At 38.1% G+C, this 17,546-nt stretch overlaps 1 protein-coding gene across 1 annotated transcript in view; it reads right to left on the reverse strand.

The window, feature by feature from the left end:
- The window catches only part of LOC110205608 (sodium-coupled monocarboxylate transporter 1-like), an 88,178-nt gene that overhangs the window by 13,696 nt on the left and 56,936 nt on the right, over positions 1-17,546 (reverse strand). Inside the window, exons 10-13 of the mRNA XM_078150427.1 lie at positions 17,254-17,321; positions 8,148-8,234; positions 4,066-4,271; positions 2,781-2,884 (exon numbers count right to left, since the gene is read on the reverse strand). Of these exons, the coding sequence (XP_078006553.1) occupies positions 2,781-2,884; positions 4,066-4,271; positions 8,148-8,234; positions 17,254-17,321 (465 nt within the window). The remainder of the gene's footprint in view (positions 1-2,780; positions 2,885-4,065; positions 4,272-8,147; positions 8,235-17,253; positions 17,322-17,546) is intronic.

Genomic DNA, 17,546 nt, shown 5'->3' on the forward strand with positions numbered 1-17,546 from the left:
GCATTTGAACTCAGGTCTTCCTGACTCCAGGCTTCTCAAAAAAACTGGTTAATTTCTTCCCCTCCTAAAGATCCTCTGGAAACCTCAGAATACAGGATATTCCAAAAGTCTTAGTGAAGTTTTGAGACTTGACACCTTAAATAACTGCACTCTGTATAGCTCACATCTAAGTTTCCACTGATATGGCTCCCATGGGAATCCTCTATGTCAGGGGTGGGGAACCCGTGGCCTCAAAGCCACATGTGGCCTTCTAGGTCCTCGGTGCGACCTTTTGACAGAGTTCAAGTTTTACAGAACAACTCCTTTTACTAAGAGGATTTGTTCTGTGAAGTTTGGATTCAGGTTCCCCACCCCTGCTCTAGGTAATAACATCCATCAGTTACTGGTCAGTCTTTATTTTGCCCCACAGAAAATGGAAACACAAAGGACTCACAATAGCCCATAACCAATCCTTAACATCCTTCTGGCTGTCCTGTGAATCTCAAAGCTTCTCTCAGGGTCTGATAGAGATCTTCCGGCTCATCATGCCACTTGGTGCTTGGACTGCCCTTGGAAAGGGAAAGAACTGGAGACTGCTAGAGACTCAAGTCCCTAACATTCTGGTGAGTCTCCACCTTCTTCAACCCAGAAATCCATGGGGGTCCGCAGTCTTGTACTCTTCTTATCTTCGCACTGCCTCCAGAAACAAGGCGATCCCTCTTCCCAACATCCGCATAATTCACAGCAGCAGCAGAGGCAGTGTTCTTCCCCCACAATGGCTCAAAACCTCACTGCTCCTCTAGTGGTAGAATACCACAGCTCCCTCTACTCCTGGTCCACCAACTCTATATGCCTCCAGCACCACAAAAGCTCAGGAACTCTCAACACTCAGCCCTAGGTCTAGAGTTCAGAAAATCCTTCCATTTGGCTACATGGTTCTCCTCTCCAAAGATTTTTGCACAGTTGGTTCTGAGAACTCCATATCCAGGAACACTGGATCCAAAAACTGACCTTTAGTCTGAGCAGGCAGTTGGGGAGTGTAACTCCATCATTGCCTGATGTCACTTGGCTGAAAGGCCCCAATCACTATTTCTGGGTACCATCTCTCAGGTCTTAAGAGTGAGAGCACACACTGGTGCAATGTGTCTCTGCCCCAAGGCTGCCCAAACTGGCTCCTTGGTGTGAGGCTGCACCCCCATCAGACAGTGGTGGTGGCTACTGTCCTTTGTTCTTGAAGAAGACCAAAATGACATCACTACGTTAGAGTCAAATTACAGTGTGCCCAACTATGGTTGATTAGATCAATATGAGCTTAGAATGTTCCACCATAGGTCGGGCACAAACAGTTCATGTGAACATTTGGGGTGGATTCTCTAAATTTTTGCATCTCGCATTTCCTTTGAACTGTTCCAATTCTACTTTGCGCACAGAGCACAGCACCTTCTCTGATAAGGGCACACCATGCTGGGCAGTCCCTGTGTCAGTGTTTCCCATGTCACACAATCAATTCCGAAGTTTTCAGAGAGACCTTGGAAGTGTCCCTATATCATTTCTTCTGACCACAATGTGAGCCATGTTCTTTGTGAGAGTACTCCATAAAACAGTCTTCTAGGCAAGCGTATGTTTGACATTTGAGCAACATGGCCTGCCCATCAGAGTTACTCTCTGCAGTAGAGTCTGAATGCTTGGCAGTTTAATTTGAAAAAGGACCTCAGTGTCTGGTAACTTATCCTACCAGGTGATCTTCAGAATCTTCCTAAGACAATTCAAATGGAAGTGATTGAATTTCCTGGCATGGTACTGGCAGATTGTCCATGTTTCACAGGCATACAACAATGAGCTCAGCACAACAGCTCTGTAGACCTTCAGTCTGATAGCCAGTCTAATACCTCTTCTCTCCCTCACTTTCCTTTGGAGCCTCCCAAACAATGAGCTAGCTCTGGCAATGTGTGTATCAACCTCTGGAAAGTATACTGTCAAGGCAAGCAAACATAAGCACAGCATTCAAAACTTCTCCATTTGCTATAACTGCTGGTTTCACTTACAGATGGTATAGTACTGGCTGGTAGAACACCTGTGTTTTCTTGGTATTAATTGTTAGGCCAAAATTAGCACAAGCAGCAGAGAACTGATCCACACTTTGTTGCATCTCAGCTTCAGAGGCTGCATTGAGTGCACAATCATCTGCGAACAAAGAATCATGCACCAACTCTCTCTCTACTTTAGTCTTGGGCTGCAGCCTTTTCAAGCTAAATAATTTACCATCAGACATATCTACTCTTAGGTCTCCGGTCTGCACTAAATCCTCTCAGTGGATATTTCCCAAAAATACCACTACAAGTCTGTTAGCTCTCTTTTATAGGTCCAGCACAAACATGTGCATAAACATTCACAACCAAATCATCCAGAAAGGCTGACTTATTCACTCATGTTTAACGAAACACTAATGGCTCAACAAGTCCCAGGGTCCTGGAGAGTTCCCCAGTCTTTTCACAAGGTTGTCAATAGGCCCCTTCCTATCTTCTACAAAAAGATAGGGCCAAAGTTTCCCACAAGGGCTCGCCTGATCCTTATCATCTCATCGTGATGCTAAGACTCCCTCTCATCTACCCCCCAACACCACAGATCTCCTCAATCCTCTCAACAAGCTGCCAACCTCTAAACCTTATCCTCGACAGGAAGATATAATAAAAGTCACAAATAAAGGGTCCTGGATCAAAGCCTTTCTCAGTAACTTGTGTATGCAATTCTAAATGCTATTACAGAAATATTACTGAAAATGACATTTAAGAAACAGGTACCTGTTAGAAGGCTGAAAACTGTTCCCACAAATACTGTTATTAATGTCCCCAAAGCACTGAGGTACAGGTAAGAAATGGAATATAGGTTATCCATTACAGAAGTTCTGGAAAAGAGACACAGAATACAGCAAAACAGCAAGGTTTACCTAAAATGCTAATCAACTAACAGCACTGAACCCCTATATTAGCAGTTTTGTTTTTCTGAGCTTACGGTATTGTATTTAGAGTTAACAGTGAAAGTAAATGAATGGTTATGTGACCAGCACAGTACAAATGTGAACTTTAGATATTTCTAATAGCTGGGAAGCTTAAAAATTTAACATGTCTGGTACAATCACACCAACTGTTCCATTTTTAACATATGTGCGTTATGTTCCGGCCAATAAACAGATTATGTCACTAGAATTACACCATAATTTATCAACCAGTCATTCTCAAGAAATCAGATAAGGTAAATCCCCAAGATTCCAAATCACTAGAGTGAAGTTCCCTGAAGATGCTATTACTTCTCTCTCCCACCAACCCATCTGCTGAAGAGCAGAACACACAGACTACTCATGGATGTCTAGGAAAATCCCTGACCAGCCTCTGGAATAATCTGGCCTAGTTTCAAATTCACATGTATTATAATCCGATCCACCCCCAATCAGATGAAGGTGCAGCCCAAGAAAGACCTACAATTTGGAATACAAAAATAAAGATCATCCAGATAGTTAAAAAGTTTAAAATAAGTTTAAAATGGAAAAACTTACCTATTTAAGTATTTTATGTAGAAGCACATTTCATCAGCTCCAAGGAGGAACAGACTACTCATAACTCACTCAGTTCATAATAATGTATCTGACAATTTATATATGTATGACGAATAATCTTACTTCTGCACACACAACTAACTTTCACTAAAGATTACATAGATTATCTGGTGAAATGGCATTACTTTAAACTTGAAATTTCTAATCAACACACTATTAGCATTTCCAAAGGATAAAACATGTACTGTTCAATTTGCCATTTAGAATTCTGACTCTGATGACAAACACTTATCAAGAAACAAGGATTTGTGATTTCCTCTTCTTTATCTAGTACACTTTGGGGGGGGGGAGGCAATGGGGTTGAGTGACTTGCCCAGGGTCACACAGCTAGTGTTATGTGTCTGAAAGCAGATTTGAACTCAGGTCCTCCTAACTCCAGGGCCAGTGCTCTATCCACTGCGCCACCTAGCTGCCCCTCTAGTACACTTTTTAAAAAATATATGACAATATTTGCATTAAGATTTTTTAAATACCTTTTTAAATCACTAGTTTTCCACGGTCTTAAGAATGGATGTTCTGGGAACTTGGTCCAATCCAAATGTGTGTTTCTAGTTACAGTACAATTTGCAACTGAAAGGGGTAATGGCAACGTTCTCTCAAGAGGTGGAGGATAGAAGTGAGCCCCAACGCCAATCCACATTGAAACAGTGAATCCAGCAATAAGACCAATAAATGAGCCCTGCAAAAAAAGAGTGCTTTATAAACAAAACAAAGAAATTTTTCTTTGGAAAGGAGAATCCAAAAACATAACTGTAAGATGGACAATTGTACAAAGATTTGACCTTTTAAAAGATGATAGCTAATCCTATAGGTAATAAATATAGAGCATTTTAAGATATAAAAAGCACTTTCCTCCTGACAATTTCACAGACGTAGTTCAAGTATTATGATCTCCATTCTGATGAGTAAACCTGCCCACAATAACACAACTAGTAAGCGTCAGAGCAAGAACTTGAACCAGGGGACCTGACTCAAATCTAAAATTCCTTCCACTAACAGCACAAAAAAAAAAAACCTTATCTTTATACAATGCTTTAAGATTTGCAAAGAGCTCCCTGCAAACAGCAATTCTGTAATCTAGGTATAATTATTCTCATTTTCTAGGTGAAGAAACTGAAGGTCAGAGAGCTGACATGACTTTATTAGAGTCACACAGTAGATGACTACCAAGAGCTAATCTTTGAGCCCACGTTTCCTGGTTCCACAGCATTCTCTGCTCTTTTAAGTCAAATATGCTCATCTTACTAAAACGAAAAATTAAAATAAAATCTCTTATAATACTATAATGTAAAACAAGAGCTGATTCCCAGGTTAAAACCTGTTAGAAAGAGGGAAGTTTGAGAGAATGAAAAAAGCACTAAACTGACAGTGAGAAAACCTAGGATCAAGTTCCAGTTCCAAAAATTAACTATATCTCTGAGCCTCAGTTATGTCACCTATAAAATGGAAGGATTAGACCAGTTAATAATGCCTAAGGTCCCTCTTAGCTATGATATCACATGTGATTTTCATAAATATTTAACTATCTCCTTTCTATCTTCCATTTCTCAGAACTACTGGACAGTGTAAAAAAAAAGTCATCATGTGAAATATGAATAAAGAAAAGTATATTCATACCCAAGAACAAAAATCACCAAATCTTGTCACCAAGCTGTCGTCACTTTCACATATAGATAATACAAATGTGTTGTCTAGAGCCCCGAGGGGCTGGTGTACTCTGGCCAGAGAGCCAAGCCACCAAGGATGGCTTCCACAGTGACAATACAATGACACTTTTAACAATGTAAAAGCCTCATGAGAAGGCAGAAGTGGTCTGTTTGCTTACTGTAGAACAAATGAATGAGTTCTAGGCCAGAAAAAAATCTGTTGGACTATAAAACAACAGTCATCTGATGGGAAAATCACCTTTACGTTCTCAAAGGAAAAAATTCAAATCAGAAATCAGTTATGCCTATCTGGCTGAAAAAGGTAACACAGTCTTTACAAAACAGTAAAAAAATGATTTCATGGCATAATCTCACATTTGTACCTATTTTTTTTAAGAACCGAAATCTGGATCCAAAGCACTTGCTGCTTTAATTGAAAAAGTATATATATGAGCTTTGAAGAAAACCAACCTTTACACCCATTATTGAAAAAAGGAAACTGTTCTTATTTTTAAGCCCAAAACCATGCTTTTTAAAGTTAAGAAAATCTGAACAATGTTTTACAACACTGGCTACAGAATCATAGAATCTTGGATTTGGACAGTGTTAGAAGTCACTTAGACCAACTCTCACTTCTCCAGCATCCCCAAGAAATGTCTATCCAGCTTCTACTTAAACCTTGTCTGTTTCAGTTCATGTAAGTCTTTCCAAGTTTTTCTGAAATCGCCCTGTTTTTTTTTTTTTTTTGGATCATGGCTTTCAAGTAGTCCAATAATTCTTAAATTATCTCTTCTGGATCTATTTTCCATATCAGTTATATTTACAATGAGAAATTGCACATTTTCTATTTTTTTTCATTGTTTTGATTTCGTTTTATCATTTCTTAATGTCACATAAAATCATCATCTTCCACTTGCCCAATTCTACTTAAGGAATTACTGTCTTCAGTGAGCTTTTGTACCTCATTTTCCATTTGGCCAATTCTATTTTTTAAGGAGTTCTTTCCTTCAGCAAATTTTTGATATCTTCCCATTTCTTGTGCTTCCTTTACCAAGCTGTCGACTTTTTTTCATGATTCTATTGCATTACTCTCATATCTTTTCCCAATTTTTCTTCTACTTCTCATATTTGCTTTTGAAAAAAAAAAACTGAACTCTTCCATGAGTTCTTTTTGGACACGTGGCCATTTTGACATTGTTGTTCTCTTGTGCTTTGATCCTCCCTGTCACCATAGTACCTTACTCTGGTCAGGTTCTTTGCTTTTTAGGGGGATTTTTTTAAAATTTATTTTGTTACTTTGTACTTTATGTAAAGGTTGTGCGCTACTCCTGGAGTATAGAGGGCACGGTCCCAATTTCTTATGTAGGGGCTTGGGGCCTTTCTGGTGGCTTGTATGGGGTCCAGAGACTCCCTGCTGGCTAGCCCCAGGGTTGGGGGGCGGGGAGGGTCGTCTCACTGTTAGCCTGTCCCAGGGGTGAAGCCTTGCCACTGGCCTACTCCAGGGATGGTGCCTTGCTGCTGGCTAGCACCGGGGGAGGGGGGGGGTGCAACAAGGCTGCTGGCCTGCCCCAGGGACAGGGGCCTAAGTGATCCTTTGCACTGCTGGCAGGGTCTTGCTGGTATCTTGACTCAGGGATTGGGGCCTCACTGCTGCCCCACCTGGGGTGCAGCCCATAGCTCACTGACTGTACTCCCCTCCCTCCCCCATGAGATACACCTTTCCTGGTGACCCTCCAAGGTATCTTGGGCTAGTATGCTGCTTCACAGCTCCAAAACTGGTTCTGAGGCATTTTTCAAGGTTCTCTGGAGGGGAATTTGCGAGGGCTCAGGCGAGTTCCTGCCTCATTTAACCTTCTTGGCACCGGAAGTCCATGCTATCTATATTTAGCCAATAATTTGTCTTTCTCATTTCTACCCACTGGTCAACCAATCAACATACATTTATTGGGCCAAGCTCTCCCTCTCTGAACCCACACAAAGTAATTCTAATCCCTCTTCCACATGATATCCCTTCAACTAGTCACAATCAAGTCACAACATTAGCCCATTTTCTATTGGTCTCATGCAATACCTCATGCAATTTGATCAGCTTCTATCTGAACCTTTCATATAATCCTCTATTAGAAATGTCTTTAATGTTTTCTATATTCTTTCTGCCTTTCCTCTCAAGAATTCGTGAATGTGAACTAAAAAAAGTTAAGTAAAAAATTCTTTCAATATTAAAGTTAAGTCCAATTTAGCAGTCATTCTAGTATTCTATGATTCCTTCTCTATCCCAGTATCATGATTTAAGCAATCAAAACAAAAAAATTTTCTTTGGGCTGGTTAAAAAACAAATAATTTACATTTATTCATTTTTAAAAGTACACACATTTTTGTTTACTTTTTAGAATATCTTATAATGAAAACATCCAGACAGTAGACTTCCTTGTATATCAGTGTTACTATCTCTGATAAATGTGAGCCTAAACAAATCACATGCTGAGATGCGACCATAACCAAGAAAGAGTTTAAGTTTTCAAGACAATAGCAAGCATGCATTAAGAGCAATGTTTGGAGTTCTGAGAAAGCAGAGTTTCTTTAAGGAACTCTCATCCCAGTAGTTTCCCAGTGCTTTCCTTTTCAGTCTATTACATTGCATAACAATTTCTTGGGAAGAAAAGTAGTAAAGGACGTATAAAACATTAAAGACACTTCTATTAATAGATTCCACGAATAAACCGCAAGGACATGAAGTGGAAGCACATCAGTTCTTCCCAAAACGGTTTCTCAAAGTGTTAGGAGTTTTCATCTATTATTTTGAAATTTCACTATTTTCTACTGTAAGTCAATCAGATGACCTTGCAGAGGGTTGCACACTTAAAAAGGTGGTCATGGTAAAAGCAAAACGTACATCTACCAATACTTACAAGTGAATTGGCAAAAGGGTTTAAAATTCCCAGAGTAAACAAGCCCAAGAGAGGCCCTCCAATCATGCCAAATATGCTGAGTGCTGCCTAAGAACAGAATAAAATAAACAGATTAGTCATTTTACAGACTCAAAGTAAAAATTCCCAAAGAATTCTACTTGCAGGACAAATTAACACATAAATTTTCACATGAAACAAAAATGATTACGCCTAATTAAAAACTGGAAAGCTACATATGCATAGTTTTCATTTCCAAATTTTAAGTCAAAGACACAAGGTTAACCAAAACTGGCAACTCTCATTTGCCGCTTCTATGGATTCTTCACTTTATGCAAAGCAACAGAATGTTTATGCCAGTTGGTATATCTTTTCAAGCTGTAGTAATTATGCATATAGTTTTCCAGTTTGTGCTTCTTCACTATCAGTTCATGTCAGTCTTTTCCATGCTTCTCTGAACTCCTCGTAGCCATTGTTTCACAGAGCAATTTGTTTTACTATATTCATACATTAAAATTTAAATACTGTTCATTTAATATTTTATTTAAAAATATTCTTACACCCTTTGCTTTTTAAAGTTTTGTTGAAGCCTTTTGTTTACACATCACGATCTTTTCTGAATATGGACCTGGCAAAATTATTAACCATTATCATTTTTTTAAATCTACCTTAAAACCTATGTGACCCACTCAGAACTTCTATTTTGCTTAGATACTCCCAGTAAGTTTTACCTTTTTTAATATAGAGAAAAAAGGCAGTTCAACACTCAATCAACCCATCAACCATACCTGACAGTATATGCAAGATTCTGTACTCATCGTTTCCCAGATCTACTTTTGCAAAGACTGTTCTCTACAATCAAGGCTAATCTTTATAACTATAGAACATTTAATTTCATTTTATTGGGTGTTTTTTAAAGTGGCTTTACTCATCTTATATATTGTTAAACTGGTTCTGCTTACTCTGTTTTGCATTAGCTCATGTTCTCATTATACTCGTTTTAAAAACAGTATTTTTTTCAATTACATGTAAGGACAGTTTTCAACATTCATTTTTTGTAAAATTCTGAGCTCCGATTTTTTTTCTCCCTCCCATTCCTTCTCCCCAAGATGGCACACAATCTGATATGTGTCATACATGTGCAATCATGCAAACATATTTCCACGTTAGTCATGTTGTAACAAGAAACAGAGGCAAACAGCCACAAAAGCAAAAAAACAAAAAAAAGCAAAAGTAGTATACTTCAATCTGCATTCAGACTCAATAGTTCTTTCTCTGGATATGGATAGCACTTTCTATCATGAGTCTTTCGAAATTGTCTTGGATCATCGTATTGCTGAAAAAAGCTAAGTCTACCATAGCTGATCATCACACAATGTTGCTGTTACTGTATACAATGTTCTCCTGGTTCTGCTCACTTTACTCACCTTCAGGTCATCTAAGCCTTCCCAGGTTTTTCTGAAATCTGCCTGCTCATCATTTCTTATTGCACAATAGTATTTCATCGCAATCATATACTGCAACTTGTTCAGCTACTCCCCAATTAATAGGTATCCCCTCAATTTCCAATTCTTTGCCACACAAAAAGAGCTGCTATAAATTCTTTTGTACATGTGGGTCCTTTTCCCTTTTTGTATGATAGCTTTGGATACAGACCTAGTAGTGGTATTGCTAGACCAAAGGTTATGTACAGTTTGACTGCCTTTTGGGCATAGTTCTAAATTGCTCTCCAGAATGGCTGGATCAGTTCACAACTCCACCAACAATGCATTAGTGGCCCAATTTTCCCACATCTTCTTCAACATTTACCATTTTCCTTTTCTGTCATATTAGCCAATCTGACAGGTGTGATGTGGTACCTCAGAGCCGTTTTAATTTGTATTTCTCCAATCGATAGTGATTTAGAGCATGTTTTCATTTGACTCTAGATAGCTTCAGTCTCTTCCTCTGAAAACTGCCTGCTGTTCATATCCTTTGACCATTTAACAGCTGGGGAATGACTTGTATTCTTATAAATTTGAATGAGGCCTTTATCACAAACACTGGCTGTAAAAATTGTTTCCTATCTGAAATAAGTTATAAGATGGATAATGACATATGTTATCAATAAAACTTCTAAAATGCTATGATTAGTAGATTTCTTAAGTCAATTCAATTTAACAAGCATTTATTAAGCACCTACTATGGTGCCAGGCACCATGTTAGCTTCTGGGGATACCCATACACACACACAAAAATGAAACATTTGAGGGGCAGCTAGGTGGCACAGTGGATAGAGCACCGGCCCTGAAGTCAGGAGAACCTGAGTTCAAATCCGGCCTCAAACCAAACACTTGACACTTACTAGCTGTGTGACCCTGGGCAAGTCATTTAACCCCAATTGCCTAAAAGCAAAAAAAAAAAAAAAATGAAACATTTGCTCAACGAGCTTAATGTCTACTGCTTTGCTTATTTTTAGGTGGCAGTTAAGATATTCATGAGCAGTCCTTCAGCTGATTAACTTTGGACCTGGGTATGCACAAACATGAATGATGATGACAGTCAACATCCAAAGACTGCTTCAACATTTACAATGTGCTTACATGTACTCTTATCTCACTGAACCCTCCCAACACCCCTAGCAGGCAGGTGACATTTTTTGTCCCTATTTTACAGTTGTGAAAGGTTTAGTCACACATACAATGCCACTCCTGACTCTGTGCCCAGTGCTCCATTGTGCATCCTAATGGTTACAGAAAGACCAAGGTAAGAAAGTGGTATAGAAGCCCAAGTTAGGTGAAAGGCCTCTAACTACCCTCACTTACTACTGCAGCCCTTCAGGGAGTATTTCTTTTGGCAACTTCTGCTTAATTCCCTTAATAATTAAATATGGACTTTCAATGACCATAATAATCCACTATTCGATAAATCCGAAGACTCCAGCTTCTGGGAAAAGAACTCACTATTTAACAAAAACTGAAAAGAGTATGGCAGAAACTAGGCATAGACCAACATCTTACACCATATACCAAGATAAAATCAAAATGAGTACATGATTTAGATATAAAGACCAATATTATAAGCAAACTAGGAGAGCAAGGAATAGTTTATCAGATCTACGGAGAAGGGAAGAATTTATGACCAAACAAGAGAAAGAGAACAGTATGAAATACATAATGGATGACTTTGATTACATTAAATTGAAAATTTTTTGCACAAACAAAGCCAGTGCAACCAAGATTAGAAGGGAAGCAGAAAGCCGGGAAACAATTTTTGCAGCCAGTGTTTCTGATAAGGGCCTCATTTTTACAATATATAGAGAACTGAGTCAAATTTATAAGAATACAAGTCATTCCCCAATTGATAAATGGTCAAAGGATATGAACAGGCAATTTTCAGAGGAAGAAATTAAAGCTCTAAGTCACTACTGATTAGAGAAATGCAAATCAAAACAACTCTGAGGTATCACATCACACCTATCAGATTGGTTAACGAGACAAAACAAGAAAATGATAAATGCTGGAGAAGATGTGGGAAAATTGGAACACTAATGCATTGTTGGTGAAGTGTGAATTGATCCAACCATTCTGGAGAGCAATTTGGAACTATGCCCAAAAGGCTATAAAATTGTGCACACCCTTTGACCCAGCAATACCACTTCTAGGTCTGTATCCCAAAGAGATCATAAAAATGGGAAAAGGACCCACATGTACAAAAAAAAATTATAACAGCTCTTTTCTTGGTGGCAAAGAATTGGAAATTGAGGTGATGCCCATCAATTGAGGAATGTCTGAACAAGTTGTGGTACATCAATGTAATGGAATACTACTGTGCTATAAAAAATGATGAGCAGGTAGACTTCAGAAAACCCTGGAAAGACTTATACGAACTGATGCCAAGTAAAGTGAGCAGAACCAGGAGAACACTGTACACAATAACAGCCACACTGTGTGATGACTGAGCTTGACAGACTTAGCTTTTCTTAGTAATGCAAGAATCTAAGACAACTCCAAAAGATTCATAATGGAAAAAGCTATCCACATTCAGAGATAGAACTTTGGAGTCTGAATGCAGATGAAAGCGTACTATTTGCTCTCCTTTTCTTTTGTTGTTTTATTTCTTCTTTCTCGTGGTTCCTCTTATTAGTTCTAATTCTTCTTTACATCACAACTACTGCTATAATATGCTTAATATGAATGTGTAAGTAGAGCCTATATCAGACTGCACGCCGTCTTGGGGAGGAGGGAAGAGAGGGATGGGGAGAAAATTTAAAACTCAAAATCTTATGGAAGTGAATGTTGAAAACTAAAAATAAATAAATAAATTGTTAAAAAATAATAATAATTAAATGGGGATGTTCTCCAAGAGCATCAGGTTTTCTTTCCTCTTCCCACTATGTTGTTTCTTGTGGGGAGCCCATTCATTCATATACTTCCAACTACTCCTTGTATATTTTTACAAATTTACATACCTAATTCCAATCTGATCCAACCAAGAAAATTCTCACAAATATATCAACTGCTGGGTAGCTTCACATAACGGTTAACAGTAGTATGGCAGGTAAGTACATGCTGGATGTGAATTACCTACCAGCTATACATCCAGACCTCAGAACAGTTTCAGAGCTCCTCAAAATAACCTAAAAAGTACTCTTCAAATCTAGGTTCCCCTGTTGACTTCAACAGAGTTCATACTCTCCAAAATCAATGCAATCAGAATGTTATGAGGTATCAAGATGTGACCCACTTGGTTAGTTCTGTAATAGATCCCATACAGTTGGTAAAGCATAAAAATCTTTAATAGGCAGGTCCTGATTTTTTAAAAAACAGCCTTGAATATTTGAGAATAAGGATTTCTAACCACCTCAAGATATCCTCAGGAATCTCCAATCTACTTGGAGATTCTCTAGAATGCTAGAACAAATCTAAGTACAAAGTAGATTCATTATAACTTGGACTTATCTCTAACAGTCAAGAGCTAAAATATCCTCTGACCGAAGTGTTCAAAAGTCCACATATCAATTCCAACTTGGCTGACATCTTCAGGGGCAATCTAGAACCAAACCACTCAGCTGAACTTAAGAAATCTTCTGAAAGTGTTTGAATCTTTTCTATACCATCTGAATCAGCTCACAAAGTGGCCCTGAGAGTTCAGTAACTGCCAGAAGTCTGGTGTTTGGGCAATACTTTGGGGGGCTTCCCTAATCCCTACTACATACTGAATTATTGCTCTTCTATGAGGTAGTTACATTCCATATTTAGTGCTAGCCTTGAACAAAAAGACAAGCAATGTAAGAAAGAAGGACTATTTGAAAGCCAAATGCTTTTTCATCACTGGAAGAAAAAGAACAATGCTATGGAAGCTCTTGATGAGCATTTCCTTTAAAACACTGCTCTAGCACTTATGACATAACTAGAAAAGGAAAACCATGGTGTGTTTTTAGCCCACCATGTTGGTTAAAAGTGATTCTGAACTTACAGCTGAATAATCATCTAGTGAAATCTAATATCCATGGCTAGCACTAAGATAGAAATGCAATTACCCTGCATAAGAGCAATCATACAACTTACCATGGTAATTAAACAAGTCCACAAAAGGTGATGGGGTGTTTAGGTGCTTGTGCTTGGACCCCAATTTCTCCCTGGACTCAGAAACACTATCCTTGGCAATTTCCCTACAGCCCAAAGACCCCTACCTCTGGCAATAATTCAGAAGTGGGCCCACTAAAGTAAACTATCTCACTATTTCTCCTTGTTACAAGAATAAGCTGACCTCTGTAGAATTTCCCTTGTACTATCTTGTATCACCAAAATTATCATGTACTGATTCCCACAGTTATCATGTACAATCCAGAAGTCAAGTTATAGACATCAACTCCCAAAGCTATCTTGTCACAGACATAACAGAACAAAAATACACCCCTTAGGAACCTACTCCCCAATTTTCAGTAGTGAATGATGCCTGTGACCAAGGTTACATGTTATCACCTAATTAGCATACTTGGCACATAATTCACTGCTTTTCCTATATAATAAGCTTTAGCATCATTCCTATTAGGTTATAGGTTCCTTAAGAGTCTTTGCCTGCTGAAATGCGTAACAATAAACTATTTGCCAACTTGACTTAAAGATTGCTTGAGTTTGTGAATTCATTCCAGATAATCCTGTCCTGTGCCTCGGTCCTAGAGTGAAATCTCTGAGACTGCAACAAAGGGATTGTGTTCGTTGAATTTAATTAAAATGAAAAATGACTCTGTACAAAAGGAAAAACACAGACATTGGCTAACCTACTCATTTTTAAGGTAAAGTTTCAATTTTAGTGGAACAATTCTAATTTTAGATTATCTTATATGGGCAGGTATCATGGAAAATACACAGACCAGAACAGGGGTGGGAATCCTAGATTCAGTCAAAAGGTTTCATTTAAGGACCCAGAGAGCCACATGTGGCCTGGAGGTCATAGGTTCCCCACCTGTGGACCAGAATATTTAGTTGCTTACCAGGCTGAGGCATAATGTATCTACTACAAATTTCATTTTGACCATAAATTGCATCTTACTTCTGAAACAGGACCTGGGGTCCAAATTTAACCACTCCTACTCCCACAAGCCAGTTCAATTTCATATGCCCGTAAGAGGTGAAGGCCTAAAACCCATCATGAAATGATAATGTGATATAGCTAAGAAGCAAGTAGGTAGAGTAGAGAAAGACTGATACTTGTAAAAGAGCATTTGGGCTTCAGATACAAAGGAAACAAAAATCCCCTAGTCTCACTGCTCTACCTGAAAATTCATTTCATTTATGTTCAATAATCAAGAGAAATTTTTACTTAGTGTTCTAAAGATAGAGATTTATAACTCATTCTAAATTTTTGCCTTATTTGGAATTATTCCTCTTCTCATCCATTAAACGGGTTTTTCCAACTTTCTAAAGTCTTTGAAATCTAAAACTGAATATAATCATTCAGGGGGGAAAAAAAGGACATCAAATGAAATAGAGGAATTTCAATTATTCCTGATGAAAAAACCAGAGCTGAAAAGAAAATATGACTTCCAAATACAAGACTCAAGAGAAGCATAAAAAGGTAAACAGGAAAGAGAAATCACAAGGGATTAAATAAATCTAAACTGTTTACATTCCTACACAAGTAGACAATACTCACAACTCCTAAGAATTTTATCATGACGTTTAGAAGGAGAGCATGGGTTTGACTTGAATATGACGGAATATCTAAAAAAGTAAAATTAAGGGGTAAGAAAGAGGAATGTACTAGGGAGAGGTAGGGAAAAAAATTGATACTAGGGAGAGTTAGAATGAGGTAAATTATCTCACATGGAAGAGGTGACAAAGAGCTTATCTATACAGTGGAAGGGAAGATGGGCACAGGAAGCACTTGAATTCTTATCTGAAAGGAAGGCAAGTTGGGAGAGGCAGTAGTCAGAAGGAAAACACTTTTAAGGAGTGAAAGGAGAGAGTGAGAGTGGGATAAATAGGGTGAGAGGAGGAATATGATGGAGGAAAATACATAGTAATCATAACTGTGAAAAAAATTTTACAGCAAGCTTCTCTGATAGCGGCCTAATTTCTCAAATACATAGAGAACTCAATCAAATTTATACAAATCACTTCCCAAATGATAAATGGTCAAAGGATATGAACAGGCAGTTTTCAGACAAAGAAATCAAACCTATGTATATTTACATTTTTAAAAATGCTCTAAATCAAAAACAACTCTGAGGTGCCATTCCACACCTATCAGATTGGCTAATATGACAGAAAAGGAAAATGACGATGTGAAAAACTGAGATACTAAAGCACTGGTGGAGTTGGTGGAATTGTGAACTGATCCAACCATCCTGGAGCGCAATTTGGAACTATGCCCAAAGTGTTATCAAACTGTGCCTACCCTCTGACTAGCAATGTCACTCTTAAGATATTCGTACAAAAATATTTCCAGCATCTCTTTTTGGTGGTGGCAAAGAACTGGAGATCGAGGGGATGCCTATCAATTGCGGGATGGCTGAACAAGTTGTGGTAAATGACTGTGATGGAAGATTACTGTGCTATAAGAAATGACAAGCAAGATGCTCTCAGAAAAACCTGGAAAGACTTATGTGAAGAGATGCAAAGTGAAATGAGAACAGTGTGCGTAGTAACAGGAATACTATATGATGATTAACTGTGAATGACTTAGACTTTCTCAAAAATACAACATTCTAAGACATTTCCAAAGGGCTCATGATGAAAAATGCTATCCACCTCCAAAGAAAGAACTGATGGAGTTTGAGGACAGACTGAAACACACTTTTTAACACTTTATTTTTCTTTCTTGTTCTTTTTTTGTGTGTTCTTTCACATCACTAAAACGGAAATATGTTTTGCATGACTGTACACGTATAATCTATAACAAACTGCTTGCCATCTTAGGGACAGAGGAGAGGAGGGAGGAAGGAAGAGAATTTGGAACTCAAAAGTTTTTAAAACAAATGTTAAAAATTGCTTTTACATGTAATTGAGAAAAATATTAATTTTTTAGAAGTATGTAAAATTTCTCTGTTTACAAAGTTTTCCTGAATTGAATGGAGCTAAGTACTTCCCTCTGCCTATCCAGTCTACATATAAAACTCTAATCCCATCTCTAAGCTATGCATCCTAATTGCATGCTTGTTTCCTTTCACCAATAATTTGATAGCAATATGTTATGTTCCATTCACATATTAGTTTAATGTGTCCTTTTTAAATGTGTATATATTGATGCTTCTGTCAGGTGTTAGCTTCTAGAAACAATGAGCTGGTCTATGTTGTTTCAACTGTAAGAACCTAACAAGATTCCACACATTATTAGGCACTTGATATTTTTTATTGCTGACACACAGGTGTAAAAACGGCTTAAATGGCTGGTCCCAGACTACAATCCATGGACCTACTGGAAGGAACTGTTCCATAGAGCCTCTATTTTTGTTATTTCACATTTACAGAGTATTCTTGGGAATGCCTTCTTCTTACCAGAGTGCTTTCCAGTTATGAATGCAGCTAGAAGCTAGAATTTTTAAATATAATTTAGGTTAAAAATTCAGCTAATTATATCTACCTAACACTAGTTCTTCTATATAACTACAAATGTATGTTACCTGTAACAGACCTCCCATTAATGATGCCAAGGCAGCCATCCCAATGCAAAGTATTCCATAGAACAGACCTAGATGAATACGTTAAAAGAAAATAAAATGTCAAACTGCATACCAGTTGAAGACTCTCAACCAACTAAATGTGTGCTATCTTTCTCTGACAAAGTAGACAGAAACTCTGGGCTGAAGAATGGACACAGATACCAGGGCAGCACATGTGGCAATAGCCTTTCCAGTGAGTCTTGAATTTAAAAATCACAAGCCTAAAAACTACTTCTTAATCCAGTCGTGAAGGA

Source organism: Phascolarctos cinereus, unplaced genomic scaffold (assembly GCF_003287225.1).
Source record: "Phascolarctos cinereus isolate Bilbo 61053 unplaced genomic scaffold, phaCin_HiC Scaffold_1;HRSCAF=81, whole genome shotgun sequence".
NCBI classification, from domain to species: Eukaryota; Metazoa; Chordata; class Mammalia; order Diprotodontia; family Phascolarctidae; genus Phascolarctos; species Phascolarctos cinereus.